Raw genomic sequence first — 17,656 nt, forward strand, 5'->3', positions numbered from 1 at the left:
ATACTGGTGTGCGTTAAAACTTATTAGAAACCCATAGGTGTCTATTGAGAAGGCTCAGGGGGTCCTGTTATGGTTTTCTCTTAGGTGTCTATTTTACGATCCCAGTCCATAACTTAATATTTTTCCAGTTAATTCATAACTGAAATTTAGGAGATTCTAGCCTAAGTAGTTATCTCATCATCTTATTTACCCAAAGTTGTGTTTTCGTTTATTTTACTTGTTTTCCTTAATTAGTTTTAATTTAGTATTTTAAATAAAACCCCCTTTTTAATAAACAAATAGTCGTGTTAGTATTAGTTCGAGTCTAATTAGCTAGTTTTACGTAATTTAAAGAGTCTCGTGGGTTCGATATCCGGACTTACTTAGCTGTACTAGCGTCGACCGGTTCACTTGTCGGTTAGTAGTTTTAGTTAAGTTAAGAGTCTAGAATTATTACTTAGTGTCTAAATTAGTGTTTATTTAGTTAATAAATTAATAACTACTTTTAGCACATCAGACCTGTTCCAATCGAGCACGAAAACAATACTGCTGATGCCAAAAGGGTTCTTGACAAGCATATGGATGACTCGGCTGAAGTCGCCTGTATCATGCTAGCTACCATATCTTACGAGCTTGCTAAAGGCTTGGAAGATTTTTGTGCCTATGAGATGCTTGAGCAACTCAAGGGCTTGTTCCAGAAACAAGCCCGTTAGGAACACTATGACACCATGAAACAGCTCATCAGCTGCAGAATGGAACAGGGATCACCTGTTGGTGCGCATGTCATCAAGATGAAAGGGTACATCGAACAACTAAGGAAACTTGATTATCCCCTGTCAGATGAAATGCAGCGGATTTCATCCTGAACTCTCTTCCCAGCTCTTACGACCAGTTCGTAATGAATTTCAATATGAATGGCTGGGTGAAGACAGTGCCGGAGCTTCATGGAATGCTCAAGACGGCTGAGATGAATATTCTCGCTAAAAACAATCAGTTCTTATGGTTCGATCTGCTGGTGTCATCAAACCTAAACCCAAGAACCGGGGTCATAACGGTAAAGGCAAGAAGAAGGTTACTATTGCTGCAAGGTCTGCTACCAACACTAACAAATGTGTTGCAAAAGTACCATCGCCGCCTCCTGAGGATCGCTAGTGCAACAAAATGGGACATTGGAAACGTAACTGTCCCGACTACCTTGCTGAGCTGAAAAGGCAGAGAACCAATGGTGAAACCTCCTCTATAGGTATTTCTATTTACGTTATTGAACTTTTCACTGTCTCTAGCAACGCATGGGTATTTGATACCTGATGTGGTTACCACATTGTTAATGTCTTGCAGGAGCCTGAAAACTGGAAGAAGCTGAAACAAGGCAGCATAGAACTCATCGTTGGTGATGGGAAGAGAGTCCCAGTTCTTGCAACTGGCACCTACCATTTTGCTTGTCCATCTGACGTTTTAGTTACTTTGGATAACTGTTTGTTTGCACCTGGTTTGACCAGAAACATTATTTTAGTTTCTTTACTATTTGAACAAGGATTTAAGTACGTTTTTAATAGTATTACTATTCTGCCTACTTGAATGATATCTTTTATTTTGAGGGTAAACCTCGAAATGGTATATATGAGGTTGATGTTCAAATAAACAATAATGTATATAATCTATCTAAACGTATCAGATCTGGCATAAATGATACATTCCTATGGCATTGCCGACTTGGCCACATAAGCAAGGCACAAGTTAAGAGACTCCAATCCGAAGGGATTTTTGAATCCACAGGACCGGACTCTTTTGATGACCGCGAATCTTGTTTAGCTGGCAAACTCGCCAAAGGCTCCTTCACTCATAAGAATGAACGAACAAAGGATCTGTTAGGAATCATACATACTGATGTATGCGGTCCTTTCAGAACCATGTCTAGGAATCATGAAAGATACTTCGTTTCGTTTATTAACGATTACAGTCGATATGCTTATATATATCTTATGAAACACAAGCATGAAACTTTTGAAAAGTATGAAGAGTTTCAAAACGAAGTGGAAAACCAACTCGGGGAAAACTATTAAAATGCTTCGATCAGATCGAGGCGGAGAGTATCTCAGCTCAGAATTCATACATCATCTGAAAGAGCGCGGAATTGTTTCACAACTCACTCCACCCGGCACACCCCAACACAATGGCGTGAGTGAGAGGAGAAATCAAACCCTGCTAAACATGGTCCGATCAATGATGTGTAGAACTAACTTGCCTCACTCCTTTTGAAGCTTTGCCCTTTTGACCGCCGCCCGCATTGTCCTAAAAAGGTAAGCAAAACCCCATATGAGATATGGCATGGGCGTAAACCCAATTTGTCTTTCCTTAGAGTATGGGGATGTGATGCTTATGTCACTAGTGATTCTGATGATAAGCTCGATCCTCGCGGCGTAAAGGTTGTTTTCGTCGGATACTATAACCAAAGCGGATATTATTTCTTCCATCCTGATACAAATGTGATTTCTATCAAAAGGAAGGGCCACTTTCTCGAGAAGGAAATTCTCGATCGAGGCACTGGAGATAATATTGTCGATCTTGAAGAAATTCAAGAACCACAAACTACCGCTGAGGAAGTTGGAACGTCTGATCAACAACTTGTTGTTGCTGATACATCGGACATGAACATAAGCGTTCGTAGAAGTAATAAGACTCACGTACCAAACTCTAAATACCTATGGCATGTAGATAGTCCCGAGGTCCTCTTAGTAGCCGAGTCAAGTGAAGAACCTACTAATTACAAATATGCTATCTTAGATCTGAAATCTGATAAATGACAAGATGCTATGAACGCCAAGATGCAATCTATGCGTGACAATCAAGTCTGGAACTTGGTTGAGCTACCCCCCGAGAGTCTGGCAGTAGGGAGCAAGTGGATTTTTAAGAAGAAAACCGACATGCATGAAATGTACAGACTTATAAAGCATGGCTAGTCGCGAAAGGTTTTACTCAAACTCAAGGTATTGACTATGATGAAACCTTCTCGCCCGTTGCTATGACTAAGTCGATAAGGATATTACTTGCCATAGCCGCGCGTATTATGACTACGAGATATGGCAAATGAATGTCAAAACTGCTTTTCTTAATGGACACCTTTCTAAAGATGTTTATATGGTTCAGCCTGAAGGTTATGTCAATCCTAAATATCCTAACAGGGTGTGCAAACTGAACAAGTCCATTTATGGGCTTAACAGGCATCTCGTAGCTGGAATCTTCATTTTGATGCGAAAATCAAAGAATTTGGTTTTATCAAAAATGAAGATGAGCCTTGTGTTCACAGAAAGGCTAGCGGGAGCACTATCTCATCCTGTATGTGGATGATATACTGATCATTGGAAACAACAATCCTATGCTTAAAGAAGTTAAGAATTGGTTAGGATCTTGTTTCGCAATGAAAGATCTTGGTGAATCTTCTTATATTCTAGAAATCAAGATCTACCGAGATAGGTCTAAACAGATTCTAGGGCTGAGTCAAAGTACATACATAGATGAAGTAATGGCACACTTCTCTTTGGATAACTCCAAGAAAGGAGCTCTCCCCATGGCTAAAGAAACCGTGTTGAACAAATCGCAATCTCCGGCAACGGACATTGAAACTAAGCACATGCAAGCAATTCCATATGATTCAGCGATTGGTTCTATCATGTATGCTATGTTATGTACTAGACCTGACGTCTCATATGCGCTGAGCATGACTAGTCGTTTTCAGTAGAACCCTGGCATTGCCCACTGGGCTGTTGTGAAGAACATTCTAAGATACTTGAAAAGGACAAAGGACATGTTCTTAGTGTTTGGAGGAGTGGAAGAAGATCTCACTGTAAGGTGTTACACTGATGCTAGCTTCCAGATGACCGAGATGATTCTCGCTCACAATCTGCTTGGATGAAGAAGTTCATAGCCCACCTCGATCTGGTTCCAAGTTTTCGGATACCGATCGACGTAATTTGTGATAACACAGGAGCCATTGCTCAAGCCAAAGAATTCAGATCTCATCATAGGGCCAAGCACATTCTAAGTAAGTTCCACTATATACGGGATATACTGGAACGAGGAGACATCATAATAAGCAAAGTAAACACAGATAAAAACCTAGCTAACCTGTTCACTAAACCGATGACTCAGGACAAGCATGATCATCACAGAGATGCTATCGGTCTTAGATTAGCTAGTAGTTTGTTTTGATTTATTATTTGGATGTATGAACATTTCAAACAGTTATACTTTAAATTCTTTTTGATTTAATGAATGCAAATGTTGAATAATACTGTGTTCGGTTTTAATACGTTTAATCCACGAATATTGTATTCTAAATTATCCGTAGTCGGTCAGAATCGTGGGAACGACTCTGAATTAAGACTATTCTGACTATGGACTCAAGGGGTTGACTTCTAAACTCACAGACCTCATTAAGAATGACGTTGGATGTAACTCGCATCAAATCATCTTCATGGATCTTAGTCATAAGATGTTTTGATACTGGTATACTCATTTAGTATCCTTAGACCTGAGATACATATTAGAAATTTCGTTTACTAAAGGCTTTTCTTTGATCAGTGTCAACCGCAATCGCGTAACTGCCAGCTATAAAGGCATTAGTCGGGAATAATCTGAAATTCAGTGGGAGTTAAATGTATTCAAGATGGGATTATGTGCTCTTACATGATATGTAACAGTTAGACATCTTGGCGCCCTTGTTGACTCAAACTGGTGAAGTGTGAGGCCTCACCAAACTGACTGTGTGTTTGATTGGACCACTTTGATTCTAGATCAAGAACTATAATGATTGAACGCCATATGAAATTGAACCTGATCCATATCTCATTGTTTAATTGATGTCTTATACAGAAAGGATAGATGACAATGATTACCATAAATTCGTTATCTTGTAATAGTGTATTCCAAGATGGTTTTGATTAATGAATTTAAAATGTTATAACTTGTTGGGGACAGCTATGTGTAGCTAGAGCACCGCTGGCTGTCAGTATTGAGTAACTTAACCGGGAACGCGCCCAAATGGGAGACTGTTGGAATTATGGACCGGTTCAGGTAAGTCAATACGGCTAACCGGGTTATGACCCGTGAGAGTTACACCGTGATGTAACGAACAATAAACCCGCTTAAGTTAGTTAACCGTGTTAGACACTTTAACGAGATTAAATTACATGGAACGGGCTTTGGAGCAAGATATGGACTTATTGGCCCATTGGGTTTATAACTAATGAGATTAGTTAAACCTAATTAATAGGTTATATAAATACGTGATATTTTATAACCTAAACTTTAATCCTAACATGTCCATCTTTTTCCTCCTATACCCTAACCGCCGGTCTACCGCCACCGCCGGACATCCGCTGCTGTCCACCGCCACACCGCTGCTGCCCGCTCACTACCACCGCTGCCGTTGCCGTCATGCACCGCCACTGTTGGTCGTTGATCTCGTTATGTCACCTAGCTCGGTTCGTTAGCCTTCGGTGTCTCAACCGGTTATTTATTAACCGAGGTAATCTTAAGTATATTGTTAGTTTATAATTATATATTTAGTGTTTGACTCATACTCGTATTGTCTGTAACCGGATCCTGTCGGGTTAGTTTCGGTGCTGATTAATTGTATAATTTCCGCTGCGTATAATTGTTAATTAATGAGATTAATTATTATTAACCATGTTTATTGAACCGTTTTAATAAACAAAATTTTAATTGATCACCACTGAAACCCAACAGTATATCGACTTCAAATCACAATAATCAATTTAACCGCATATCCAAACAGCTAGTGTTAAGATATTATCTGATTGTTAGTTTTAAAAGAATTACTGGCCAAATTAACCATTGTACTTACAGTTGTAATCCGTCCATCCTATGGCTTGTTTTTCCATATCGTATGTAACCAGCTTGTCGGACAGAACAAGATCTGCATGTATGAAATGAAACGATGAAATACAATTTAAACCCAATAATAATCCACTTAATTGCATAATGCGGCTCAAATATGTATATAGGCGTTCACGTTTGACTTTCGGGAGTCAAAGGTGTCTATTCTTGACTACAAAATTGATATGATTGTGTTTGTTTGTAGAGCAAAGTGCTAGTTTTGAGATTTGATTTAGGAAAATGTTTGTATAGAATATGATTAACGCTTTTTAGGAAATAAAATTTTCATGCTCGAATTTGTGCTTGAACAACCGTTGGTTTGACAATCAAAAGTTAACTGGTTTGTGGTAATTCAGAAGCCATTTGGCAGAAATTATGTAAGAGTGATTTGAGGGAATGAAAAATATTACAACCAAATCATAATATATCGAAGTGTAATAATGCAAAGTATGTTGGACATTTTTTCAAATTTAGAAGATAGGGCTAAAAACAAGAAAAAATATTAACAGTTTATCATATTTAAGTAAATATCTACAAACTTTTAAATATAAACGAGCCAACTAGACTAGCAACGAGCTGGCTCGACTTCGAGCTTTTAATGAGCTGAATTCGAATTCAATATTTCAGCTCGTTAATATAAACTTGCAGATCCAGCTCGACTCGTTTACAGCCCTATTTCCACCTATAATAGCTACTTCAAGGATGAAAAGAAATAGAACCTACCTCCCAACAAAATTAGTGCTCCTCCGTTCTTCGATTGAAAATTACTATTCTGAAAACCGATGCAATATGCATCTTTCTGAAGAGAAGATATAATTCAAGTTGTTATTAAAAAATTCAAGTGACAGATCATATATTTTTGTATAAAAATATGTACCTCAACTTGGAAGAAATATTGATGAGGCATAACTTTCAATGAAAGTGAATTCTCAAAGTTAAAGTTAACAACTGGAAAACCATCATCGACACTGCCAAATATTTTCGGTGAATGCATACCCATTCAAAAGTTAAACTGGGCTTGTAAACAAACAAGTAAGAGAACACACTTACTTCCCAGTGAACATATAGCATTTGAACACCTTCTCAACAGTCTGCGGTGGGTTGTCAGGTTGTGCAGCAATGATCTAGTTTAAAAGGACAACATCAAAAGTGTTAAAATATGAAAGATTCATATATATTTATATATACAACTAAAATCGCGAACCTAGTAAAAGCTCATTAATAGCAAAAGTTACTAGTAAGTCTGGGGAGGGTGGGATGAGGGCAAACCTTTCATCTATATCTATAGTTGTTGGGTTAGTTTGGCTCGATTTAGGGCTCAAACCAAACCAAAAGCTAGGTTTTTGGGTTACTAAAAATTATTCGGTTTTCAATATTTCACAAGGCCGGCCTTGAGGGAGGGGGGCCGGCGACTGTCCCCGGTCCCTGGCCCGATCACCCCATATATTTGAAAAAAAAATATGTATTCTTAATGTTTAAACTCAATTACTCAATTCATTTAAGTCCATCCTTATATAAGAAAAAATTGTGCTACCCAAATCATAGCCAATAAGCCCATTTAAAATTTAATTGTCAAGCCAAAAAAAAAACTCTATTTACTAAAGGCCCAAAACTTTTTAACGATTCTCAAGGATAGCCCTGGCATTTCAAGATGGTTCAATACGGTTTTGGTCTCGCCATTTGAGCTTGTAATTTTTTAACCGATAAAAAGCCCCAAATAATGAAAGTTTGGGCATAAAATTTTTGTTAACTAACTATTAATTGATCATAAGTTCAACAACAAGAGTACGTTTTTATCTGTCTAACAGTTCCGTTCGATTTTTTTGGTACATGCATAACCGGGAATGAATTAGAGATTGTGCCATCAATTTTGGGCACGGTCCGGTTATGTTTGTTATTTCGGTAACGGATTAAGTTTTTTACGTGAAGCCTAAATATTTGAGCATAACTTTTCCATAACTGGGGTGTAAAGTTCTTCCGGCAAATAAGTCAAGGTCGTACCACTATCAACTATAGCGGGTTGCTTCTCCGAAAACTCACTCGCGAGTTTTATAACATCACCGTTCACATCAATTGACTCCAATGCGACAATAAAATGCGTACTGCAATATGTACATAAATTAGAATCCAAACTTGTTAACTTTAAGCAAACAAACGGCCCATGAACAATTAAACAAGCAGCGTTTTCTTGTTTGTGTTCGCTCGTTAAGAAACAGAACATCTTCCTGTTTGGTTGCTAATGAAGTAAACAAACAGTTCCCCAACGTAAATAAGCTGAACATAGATGAAGGAATATAACTGAACTAACACCAATTGAAAATAAATGTGAGCAAGAATGTCTTGGGACTAAAAAGTTAATAAAGCTAGACTAAAGTGTAATGGGTAATATTTTAATTTCTAAAACTAGACTAAAAACTTTAAATGAATATATATTAAATAACGTAAACAAACAAACTTAAACAGGTGTAAACTAAAAAAACAAAACTGAACATAAACGAATGAATATAAACAAAAGCAAGCAAACAAAAACTTCCACGAATATAAATGAGCAAACGAGACTTGTTCATGTTCTTTCATTTAACTAAATGAACAAAAACTTTTGTTTATGTTTAAACAATTCACAAATATAAACATAATCGAGTGGTAAACAATGATCAGCTTACTGATCTTCCAAAATTGATGTTGTTTTAACTGGTGGGTCGACGACTTCACCAATAGCGAAAATGCCACCTCCTTTGTTACCATCCAAACAATGTGAGCACACTTTTTTTACCGATTTAGCAGAAGCGAGTTGCGAAAGAAGTGAAGTGTTTGACTGCCCGAATCCAATAATACCGTCTAGTGCTTGTTCTGAATTAACGAGACCTCCGGATTCTTTAGCTGCACACCTGACTTGGAACAGTGAAATTACATTTATGCCCTTCATGAGTTGGTTTTTTCATTAAAACATGAAAACAGAAGTCTTGTTTATTTTTTTTAGAGTTAGTTACACAAATAGTCTATCTGGTTTGCAAAACTAACACCCTTTTTTTAAACTCAATAGGTTTCGGTTTAACAATAACTTTTATTGAGTTTGTGTAAAATGACTATGTTACCCTTTTGATAAACAACATGGACTATTTATACAATTTACTCAAAGAAGGGAGGGTGTATTTGTTGAATAGTTACTTTACACGCACTTTAGTTAAATTTGTGTAAAATGACTATTTTACCGTTTAAACAAACCACAAGAACTACTTAATTTACTCAAAGGGGGGACACTGGGGGGCGTTAAATAATTGTTTTTTATTATTATTTGAGTAATTTGCATAAATAGTCCATGTGATTTGTCAAAAATAATAAAACAATCATTTTACACGCATAACGAATTCTCCAACAGAAATAAGTGTTATAATCCAAACATGTTACAAACTGAAAACCACATATCTAAAATACGCTTAAAGGTATTCGTTTTGTCAAACCACATAGACTACTATGTAGTTAACTTATTTCTTCCAAAATATTTCTCTTTCGGTACGTTTTTTAAACATGAAAACAGAAGGAAAAAAAAGACAGCATCAAGACTCACCCAAAAATAGCATTCCCACTCATAGATGTGGTCTGACGGTCCCCGGTTACTTGTGCAAGTGTTACATTATCATTTACAAAAAATCCAGCTGTTGCACTCCCGTCACCATATTTCATAGAATACGCACACAACATTCCCGGCTTGCACTCGTCACTCGGTCCATCAAACGTTGTTTTGCAAAACTCATCATCACAACCAACCACTTTGGCACTTGATGACGCCTTTGGGTCAAAGAAACTCAAGGGTACCTGTAGAAAGTCACATGTTTTCAAAACGATCAAGAATCATAAAACGCATAGGGTTGTGCATGAAACCAAAACAAAAACCAACAGTTTGGTTTTATTTTTTCGCAAAAACTACAAATATTACCGCCCCGTCCTCACTTGAGTAAATTACTTACATGGACCATGTGGATTCTAAAAAGGATAAAATAGTCATTACACAAATTAATTAGAATTTTGTGTTAGAACTGAATAGCACGATACCAAAAGGTTTTTAAAAAACTGAGAAAACCAAAATTGTCAGTTTTTGGTTTGGTTTGAGCCCAAAACCAACGCATGCGTTTTCAATCAAACAACGAGAATAAGCTAATCCGAATATTAAAAAGTAGTAACTGATACATACTCCAAGGCCACTTTTGGTAGGGCAATTTTCGCATTCAACCGAGTTGACCCATAAAATGTCACTCCCTGTATCAACTTGTACATAGAAATCTTTTGGAGGTGACCCGAGTTGAATTTTAGTGTAATACAGACTGCACAAACACAACATATTAAAGGTAAGAAACCAATGATATCAAATTAATTATCTTATAACCAATGAAATGTTGAGCTCGAGCTCAGCTGGTAAATGGCTCGAGCCAGCTCATTATTTCTAAAAGAAATTAATATTGTATTTTTTACACATAATTGATATACCACACGAAAACATGCAAAAGTAAGAGGAAAAAGGGTGGCGTCATTTTCGTAAATAGCGTAATTGTACGCTACAACACAAAAACCAATTTGTATAGCTTTATTACGCTACATTTTTACAACTAGTGTAATAATATTACACTAAGCTTAATAGAATTACGCTGGTTGCAAATACAAAATCTTAATTTTTTATGCTAGTTGTATCGTATTTTGTGTTGTAGCATAATTACGTCATTCAGATAATTACGAAGTTATTGAAAATTACGAAAATACCACCACGCTTTTTCACCTTCACTTTGCACGTGTTGCATGCACGTTAATTTAATTTGTATTTAATTATGTATGCATTGAAACAGAAACTAACGCTACGGTGGTGGGGCTGCCATCGCCACCGAGGGGAAGTTCAACGGCGGATAGAAATCTCCGGTGGCAGTTGGTGTCGTGAGTTTTGAATGCATTCAGAGACGTTTTGTTGTTGGCATATTTATGCTGGACCTGGAAAACCACATTGGCAGATGCCATAACACACAATTGAACGACGACAAACACGATCACGGGAACACCACTTGTTGCATTGAGATCCATGTCTCAAATTTAAAGCCAAATTATACGTAATTTTATTTTTTATTAATTGGATTTGTATATTTTGTATTATTGAAATTTGTTACAATTATTAGAAGGAAGGAAGGAAGGAAGAAAAGAATGAGAGAAAGGAAACTTGCCTTGGATTAAAGGATTGCAGAAATGGAGAGAGAAAGAAGGCGCGAATTTAACGGAAGCAAACGATTATTGTTTGTTTGGTTTACTTGTTTTTCTTAAAACGTTTATTTAAGGTTTTGCTTTTGCTGGTAGTTGGGGAGATGACTAATTGTCTCATAAGACCCCTATACTTTGCGTTATGTTGTTTCTCTGCATTATGGTCTTAACATGGAGGAGAAAATTAAACTACGGTGACTGACTAACATGCCAAATGGACTAAAAGCTTTCACCTTTAAAAAATAAGCATCATTTCTCAAAATTGTTCTCAAGACGTTTTGAATTATAATTAAAACGTGGGATAATTCACAATACTGTAAAACAAAAACGAATATACGTGTTTTGGATATTTTAGTTTTTCTTATATGTTAATTTAACAAATTTATTTTTTTTGCTTAATTCTGGTATTGCGGCGAACGCAACCGATTCCAACCAAATTCGCGTCGAATCGCCACCAAAAAAGAGGGACTTCGCCGCAACGCGAAGGGGAAATCACTAGTTAACAAATTGAACTTTGACTCCTCAATGCTCGACCACAACACTCAAGTTCGTATTCAGCAAATGTTCTCATTGTATAAAGAAGATTATATTATCTATAATCCTAAAATTATGGTTATTGGACATTTAAGAAACAAACAAACGTATCCCGCAAATCGTATCAAAAGCCACTAGAAATCTGAACAGTAATAGACTTAATAAACGAGCCGAGTCAAGCATCAACTAGTAAAATTATTCAATCTCAAACTCTAGACATAGGACTCGAAGCGAGATAAGCTCACGCACTCCTGAGTTAAACGAGTGCCGTTCTACACCCTAATCACAATCAGACTCAACTGAACTTGATATCTATTCGAATAGTGTGAATCATTTTAGACTCTTAAAGCAATTAAAATCTCTATTGTTATATGAGATTAATCTATCCCCAATCCACAAATGGTAGAGGTGGATATCCGCCTTCGGGTGGAGGCCTCAACGACGGTGGTAGATTTCCCAAGATACCCCCTGCAAACCCAATATCATATCAAGCAATCTTATAGATCATTTACAATGTTAAAGATACATAGTCAGCCTTAATTAATATAATAGATATCTGTTAAAAAACTTGAGTATACCCAAATTGACCCGTTGTTTGATTAAGTAAACCCAAATGAACCCATATGCAAAAATTTTAACCCAAAAGGCCAAAATCGTATCAAACAATCTTATAGACCGTGTACATGGTTAAAAAGATAGTGAGACTCATGCACCGTTATTATAATTATGAAAATAAGGTAGATCTTGCAATGTAGTTTGTAAATAATCCAAACTAAGAATCAGAAAAACTTGCCTGGCATCGCGGATCTCTCATTGGGCTGGAAACTCGGTAGTTGAGCTTCCATGTTGCTTGCAACTAAACAAAACATCAGATTTATAATTACTTTAAAGACATAAGTTGTTGACTTAAAAAGACATGTTAAAGAGCATGAACTATACCTGTAAAACCCTGCATATTCCTGTTTTGCGGGTTTTGATTGGGATGAAAATACTTACAGGAATCACCGTATGGGCATGAACCCTGCAAAACAGCAAGTTAAAACTGTTTGGTTCACAGAATTCATTAAAACAGTCGAAAGGATTCATCTTTAAAGACTCAAAAGAAAGGTAATCAAATGCCCTAAGTGACTCGGGTTCAAATAATCTTGGATAACACTTGTTCAAGATTAAAGGGATGCTCGCCCTCGAACCGACCTTATGCAAGTTTTGAAATCAAAATCAATAACAGATAATCATTAATACTAAGGACAGTTATCTCCGAATCTGATTATATTATTAGATTCAAATTGTATAGCTTACAGTAATAACGTCGAACAGCTGGTGGGCAGGGCACATGTTAGCTTAAATCAATTCACAAAGGAAAATAACTGGTAATGATGAAAAGGGTTACCGTCCGGATGAATCGATTGCAGACACCGGTGGAGGGCTGTAGGGAAATCTGATTGGGTATGGAGGCGTACCAGAGGGCTTTTGATTTCTGGTGATGAAGGCCCTGAAGATGACGTTTCCGGTGAAATGGGGTGTCCTGAAACTGCTTATCGCAGTAGTCACAGTAGTATTTTCCCAAAGGCATTCCAAGCCTTTCTACTCACCAAAAAAAAAGTTACATTTATATCACCCGCAATCAATGATAACCTCCATGAAAACCCCTTATTAGTTGGGTTTTAAAATTTGAGATCTCGAGGAACCTAAAGCTTAACCGTCACTCCTATATCATTGAACAATAAGACCAATTGCTTTTATTTCTTTATATGTAATACCGTCAAGCATGTTGAAGGGGTGTCGGTTGTTTTATGGATTAAAGTTTTTATGTATGCGGTAGCAACTCGAGGCAAACTTGGAATACTAACATAATACTCAAAATTTATTTCTAAATACGCACGCATAAGTTATACATACATTTATACGAGCATACATCAAACATCATACTTTTTCAAAGTTTTGTCACCAAGTTTATCATCATCATCATTGTCATTTTAACGGTCATAGTTGAAGGTGTCTTCATCATTGTCATTGTGTTCATCACCACTATCTAGTTCCACTATCGTGGAGCAGACCCTTGTTGAAAACTTCACTTAGCTGACCCTCATGGGCATGATGAATAGCTGGTTGACCAACCCTTGTTCCGATTTCGAGTCCCACGACAGACCGCTGCGCATCTCACGACGGACCGCTATCCTTACACCAACATGATTTGATTTATTATGGAAGGGCTGATGTCTATCGCTTGCATCGTCATAGCAAACCGCTTGGGATTTCCTGTGGCGCCCCGTATTTTCAAGTTAACCCTGTTAATACATACTTCGTTATCTTACACATTCATGCATAGCATTTACATGAGTCGGTAACGAGTGATACATACGAGCCTGTCAGTACGCATTGGTGATTATTGTCGAATCGGACATGTAAAATAATTCGGATATAATTGCTATGTGCTATGTGATTATATGTGTTGCATGCCTTGATACATTATGCTTGCTTAGCATGTTATTAGTTATATATATATATATATATATATATATATATAGGGTTAGGTTAAAATAAAAACTAACTTGAGTTGTGAAAACTCTAGAAACTCATTCTCAACCACATGTTTTTAATTAAAGTTTGAATCATGTGGTCCACAATTAAAGTTAATAAAAAATATAAACATAAATATAACATTTTCTCTCTCCTGAAAACATATAAAAAAATTAATAAAAAATATTAAAAAATAGCAAAACAAATTTTTTTAATGTTTCGATGTTTTATAATAAATGTTACAACATATATTACGTGTGTAACAGAAAAATTAAAAAAAACGATGTTACATAGGGTTTTCGCAGGTTTTCACAACTCAAGTGGGTTTTCATTTTATACTTCCCCTATATATATATATATATATATATATTATAAGAACTCAATATATATATATATATATATATATATATATATATATTATAAGAACTCAATATATATATATATATATATATATATATATATATATTATAAGAACTCAATATATATATATATATATATATATATATATATATATATATATATTATAAGAACTCAATATGAACCATACAATCATTTAAATGGGTATAAAATATGTGACTGAGATTAAATCTGATTAAAACATAAATTAGGGGAAGAATATTTTGAGAACTTGATGAGTTATAAAACCTTTAAAAATTCAATATAGACCACACAATCATTTAACTAGATACAAAATATGTGGCTGATATTAAATCTGATTTAAAAATAAATTATGAGTGACAATAAAGATGTGTGATGATTACACTAGTATAAACATTAGTTACACCTGTGTAACAAGTTGATCCTGTGTGTAAAAAACTACTATATTTTTTTACGTACATGTAACCTACATATTACATATATGTAAAACAAATTCAAATTTTTTTTTGTTTTGTTGAGTTTTTTCGAGTTCTTAAAACTCAAAGTGGTTTCAAAAGAAATAAATTATATATATATATATAAAGACTTGTCGCACATCACGACGGGGAGTGTGGTGGCGGTTCAACGATACGCGATCAACACAGTTTGGGAAAATTTGTTTAAAACGATTTTATAACCCTGGTCACCCCAAAAACGTTTTCAGCCGTTTTGGAAGAAACCCTTGGGTTCTTTCGGTGATTTGGTGTTCTTGAGGTGCTTAGGAGTGCCTTAGATTGTTACTTGCTTCTAGGATTCACACTACGTAAGTATTAACATTCAATCTTTGTTTCTAGTTTGTTTCTTGAAGTTATTGATGAAAAACTTTTATGATATGAACATGTTTTTGTTATATGAGTTTCATATTATCAATGCGACGTTGTATAATCGTTTGATGATGGATTAGAATACTAGGGTCACCATAAACATGAATCAGGCATGAGTTTTGTATAGTTCATAAGTGTAATTGATTCATACTCGCTTATTGATTTGAATGTACTTTATGATAAACGATTTTTTTTAACGATTCTTGATTCTAGGTTATAGTTCTTCGAGTCTAGTTTTCATAAAGCTATGGTTTGTAATTTTTGGACAAGTGCTTGATAGTTTTTCTGATTTTACAAAATTGCATGTCAAAACTGATTCGGGAAATTGTTTACTAGTCTGATTTCCCAACATCATAACTTGTTAATGACAAGTCCAAATGGGTTGGTTCGACTTTTGGAAGTTCATACTTTGAGTTAGGAGTCTAACCCAGTTGGCCTTGCTTGATTTGATTAAGTATTGTGGATTAACCAAGTCAAAACTTATGTTGTGCATTGTGATTAGTTGCATGTACCTTTCTGTAATAATTGAATTTTTGTAAATTTTGTGTGCATGGGAGAAATGTAACAAAAATTGTTTGAGAACCCTAACATATGTATGCTATTGTTTGAACATTTACATAATTTAATTCTACGGTATGCTTAGTCAATAATATCCATTTGTGCATGCTAAAATCTGCCCAGTAAATGCTTAATCTAAACTTGAGATATATAATGAAATACTTGGTTGTTTGATCATTGCATGAGGTGTGATTTATGTTAGAACACGTTATCAAAATTGACATTAATGCTATCACCAACGTGTGGTCAAGCCAAAATCGTGTACATGTGTGAGTCTTTACGTGAACTTTAGGATCATGTGTTGTCGAACACTTATGTTGTCTAGTTGCATGAACGCACTCTCATACTTTAACACTTGTATTAGGTAACAGTTAGTCTGGCACATTCTTTCTTGTTAAGATATTCGTGGAAAGTCTTACACGCATCTTAAGGTGAGTTCATTACTTTTCATATACTTTTTTCGTGGAGAAAACAACTCTTTTCATATACTTGTTTTCGGGGAGAAAACAAAAACATTTTCTATACTTATTTTCGGAAAGAAAACACAAATGCCTTGTTTTAGGTTGTAGTAGTTCTTATATATCACATGTTTACTAGATGCTTTTTATCAGAAGTCCTCACATTCTTTGAATTGTTAAAAATAGGATTGCGAGGAGATTTTAGTAGTACTACTAGGTTCGACAAACCCCAGCCGTGTTAGTTGCTCGATCATTGTAGAGGGAGTCACCGAGTGTGAATTGTCCTAATACATTGTCATTGATTTTGTAAGACATGGCAGAGACATACAATCAGCTTCGGTTCTACCGTCTAGTAGCTTGTAGCCAGGCTAGCTACCTAGAAATGTCCATGCGATGCGATTGGCTTGGCAATGCGATGTGATCCATTTATGTCCATGCGATGCGATTAGCATCCATGCAATGTGATGTTCGGTTTATTTGTATAGATTTATGTATGTTAACTAAGTCGTTTTAATCATTAGTTTAGGAACTTTGGTACTTCATACATGTTTATTATATTTCAGGTCACAGGTACTTAACGCGCTTAATTTGGACCTGTACGAGCATGGAATGAAGACCCGGGATGTCCAGCACAAGAATCGAGACATCAATATGGAATTGCTGAGAAAAGAGACCCATCGCGTAGCGCGATGGGTGTTGAAGGTGGGGCATCGCGTAAATGACTGCGTTGACTTTGGTCCATCGCGTAGCGCGATGGACCAGGAGAGGAGACCATCGCGCTACGCTATGGTCCTCAGAATCGTGAAAGTTAGGGTTTTTTCATATATTACATCTTGACGACCCTAGACGCGATCTTACACCTTCCAGACGATTTTCAGAGCAGCAAAGGGGAGAACCATCACTTCCAATCATCTCAAGACCTCATATATGTTCCATAAGATCATAACCGAAGCCCGAGAGATGCCGATGCGCGGCTAGTTCTTTCGAGTCATGCCCGGGATGTAGAGTATTGTATCTTTCAGTTTTTCTCATGTATTAAGAACGAATTTATTGTAACCATCTTTGATTAATCTATGAGTATTGATGTCTAGTATTATTGTGCACTCAGTCAGTTTAGGTTTATTTCTATCAGAACGATTATTGTGCCAGTTGCTATGATAATTGCTTATAGGATTGCTTTGATTACTTGAATATGATGAAGCATACGCTTTCCCTTAGTTGAGTCACACT

At 36.1% G+C, this 17,656-nt stretch overlaps 2 protein-coding genes across 2 annotated transcripts; both read right to left on the reverse strand.

Moving 5' to 3' along the window:
• Positions 1–5,845: 5,845 nt before the first annotated feature.
• On the reverse strand, positions 5,846–10,944 carry LOC143597154 (aspartic proteinase 36-like; the record flags this gene model as incomplete). The annotated part of the gene is made up of 9 exons (XM_077075741.1): positions 10,724–10,944; positions 10,070–10,199; positions 9,446–9,693; positions 8,541–8,765; positions 7,838–7,979; positions 6,928–7,001; positions 6,755–6,845; positions 6,601–6,676; positions 5,846–5,917 (listed from the first exon to the last, which is right to left on the reverse strand). Coding segments are annotated over exons 1-9 (1,279 nt in total), but the record flags the coding sequence as incomplete, so codon positions are not given.
• Positions 10,945–11,920: 976 nt separating this feature from the next.
• LOC143597155 (zinc finger CCCH domain-containing protein 3-like) lies at positions 11,921–13,245 on the reverse strand. Its single transcript, XM_077075742.1, has 4 exons — positions 13,040–13,245; positions 12,589–12,670; positions 12,443–12,505; positions 11,921–12,117 (listed from the first exon to the last, which is right to left on the reverse strand). The coding sequence occupies exons 1-4, from the start codon at positions 13,220–13,222 to the stop codon at positions 12,032–12,034; spliced, it is 414 nt and encodes a 137-aa protein (XP_076931857.1). The 5' UTR covers positions 13,223–13,245; the 3' UTR covers positions 11,921–12,031.
• Positions 13,246–17,656: the final 4,411 nt, after the last annotated feature.

The sequence above is a fragment of the Bidens hawaiensis genome, unplaced genomic scaffold, assembly GCF_021521415.1.
Source record: "Bidens hawaiensis isolate Kalapana, Puna unplaced genomic scaffold, B.hawaiensis_p1.1 tig00047664_1, whole genome shotgun sequence".
Classification (NCBI taxonomy): domain Eukaryota; kingdom Viridiplantae; phylum Streptophyta; class Magnoliopsida; order Asterales; family Asteraceae; genus Bidens; species Bidens hawaiensis.

What these genes read in the sequence shown, in the direction of transcription:
- LOC143597155 (XM_077075742.1), bottom strand. Translation starts at nt 13,222, where the DNA reads ATGCCTTTGGGAAAATACTACTGTGACTACTGCGATAAGCAGTTTCAG. An exon ending in GCAATCGATTCATCCGGACG is followed by an intron (nt 12,671 to 13,039) that starts GTAACCCTTTTC and finishes GCTGTTTTGCAG; the next exon opens with GGTTCATGCCCATACGGTGA. An exon ending in TGAGAGATCCGCGATGCCAG is followed by an intron (nt 12,118 to 12,442) that starts GCAAGTTTTTCT and finishes TTGGGTTTGCAG; the next exon opens with GGGGTATCTTGGGAAATCTA.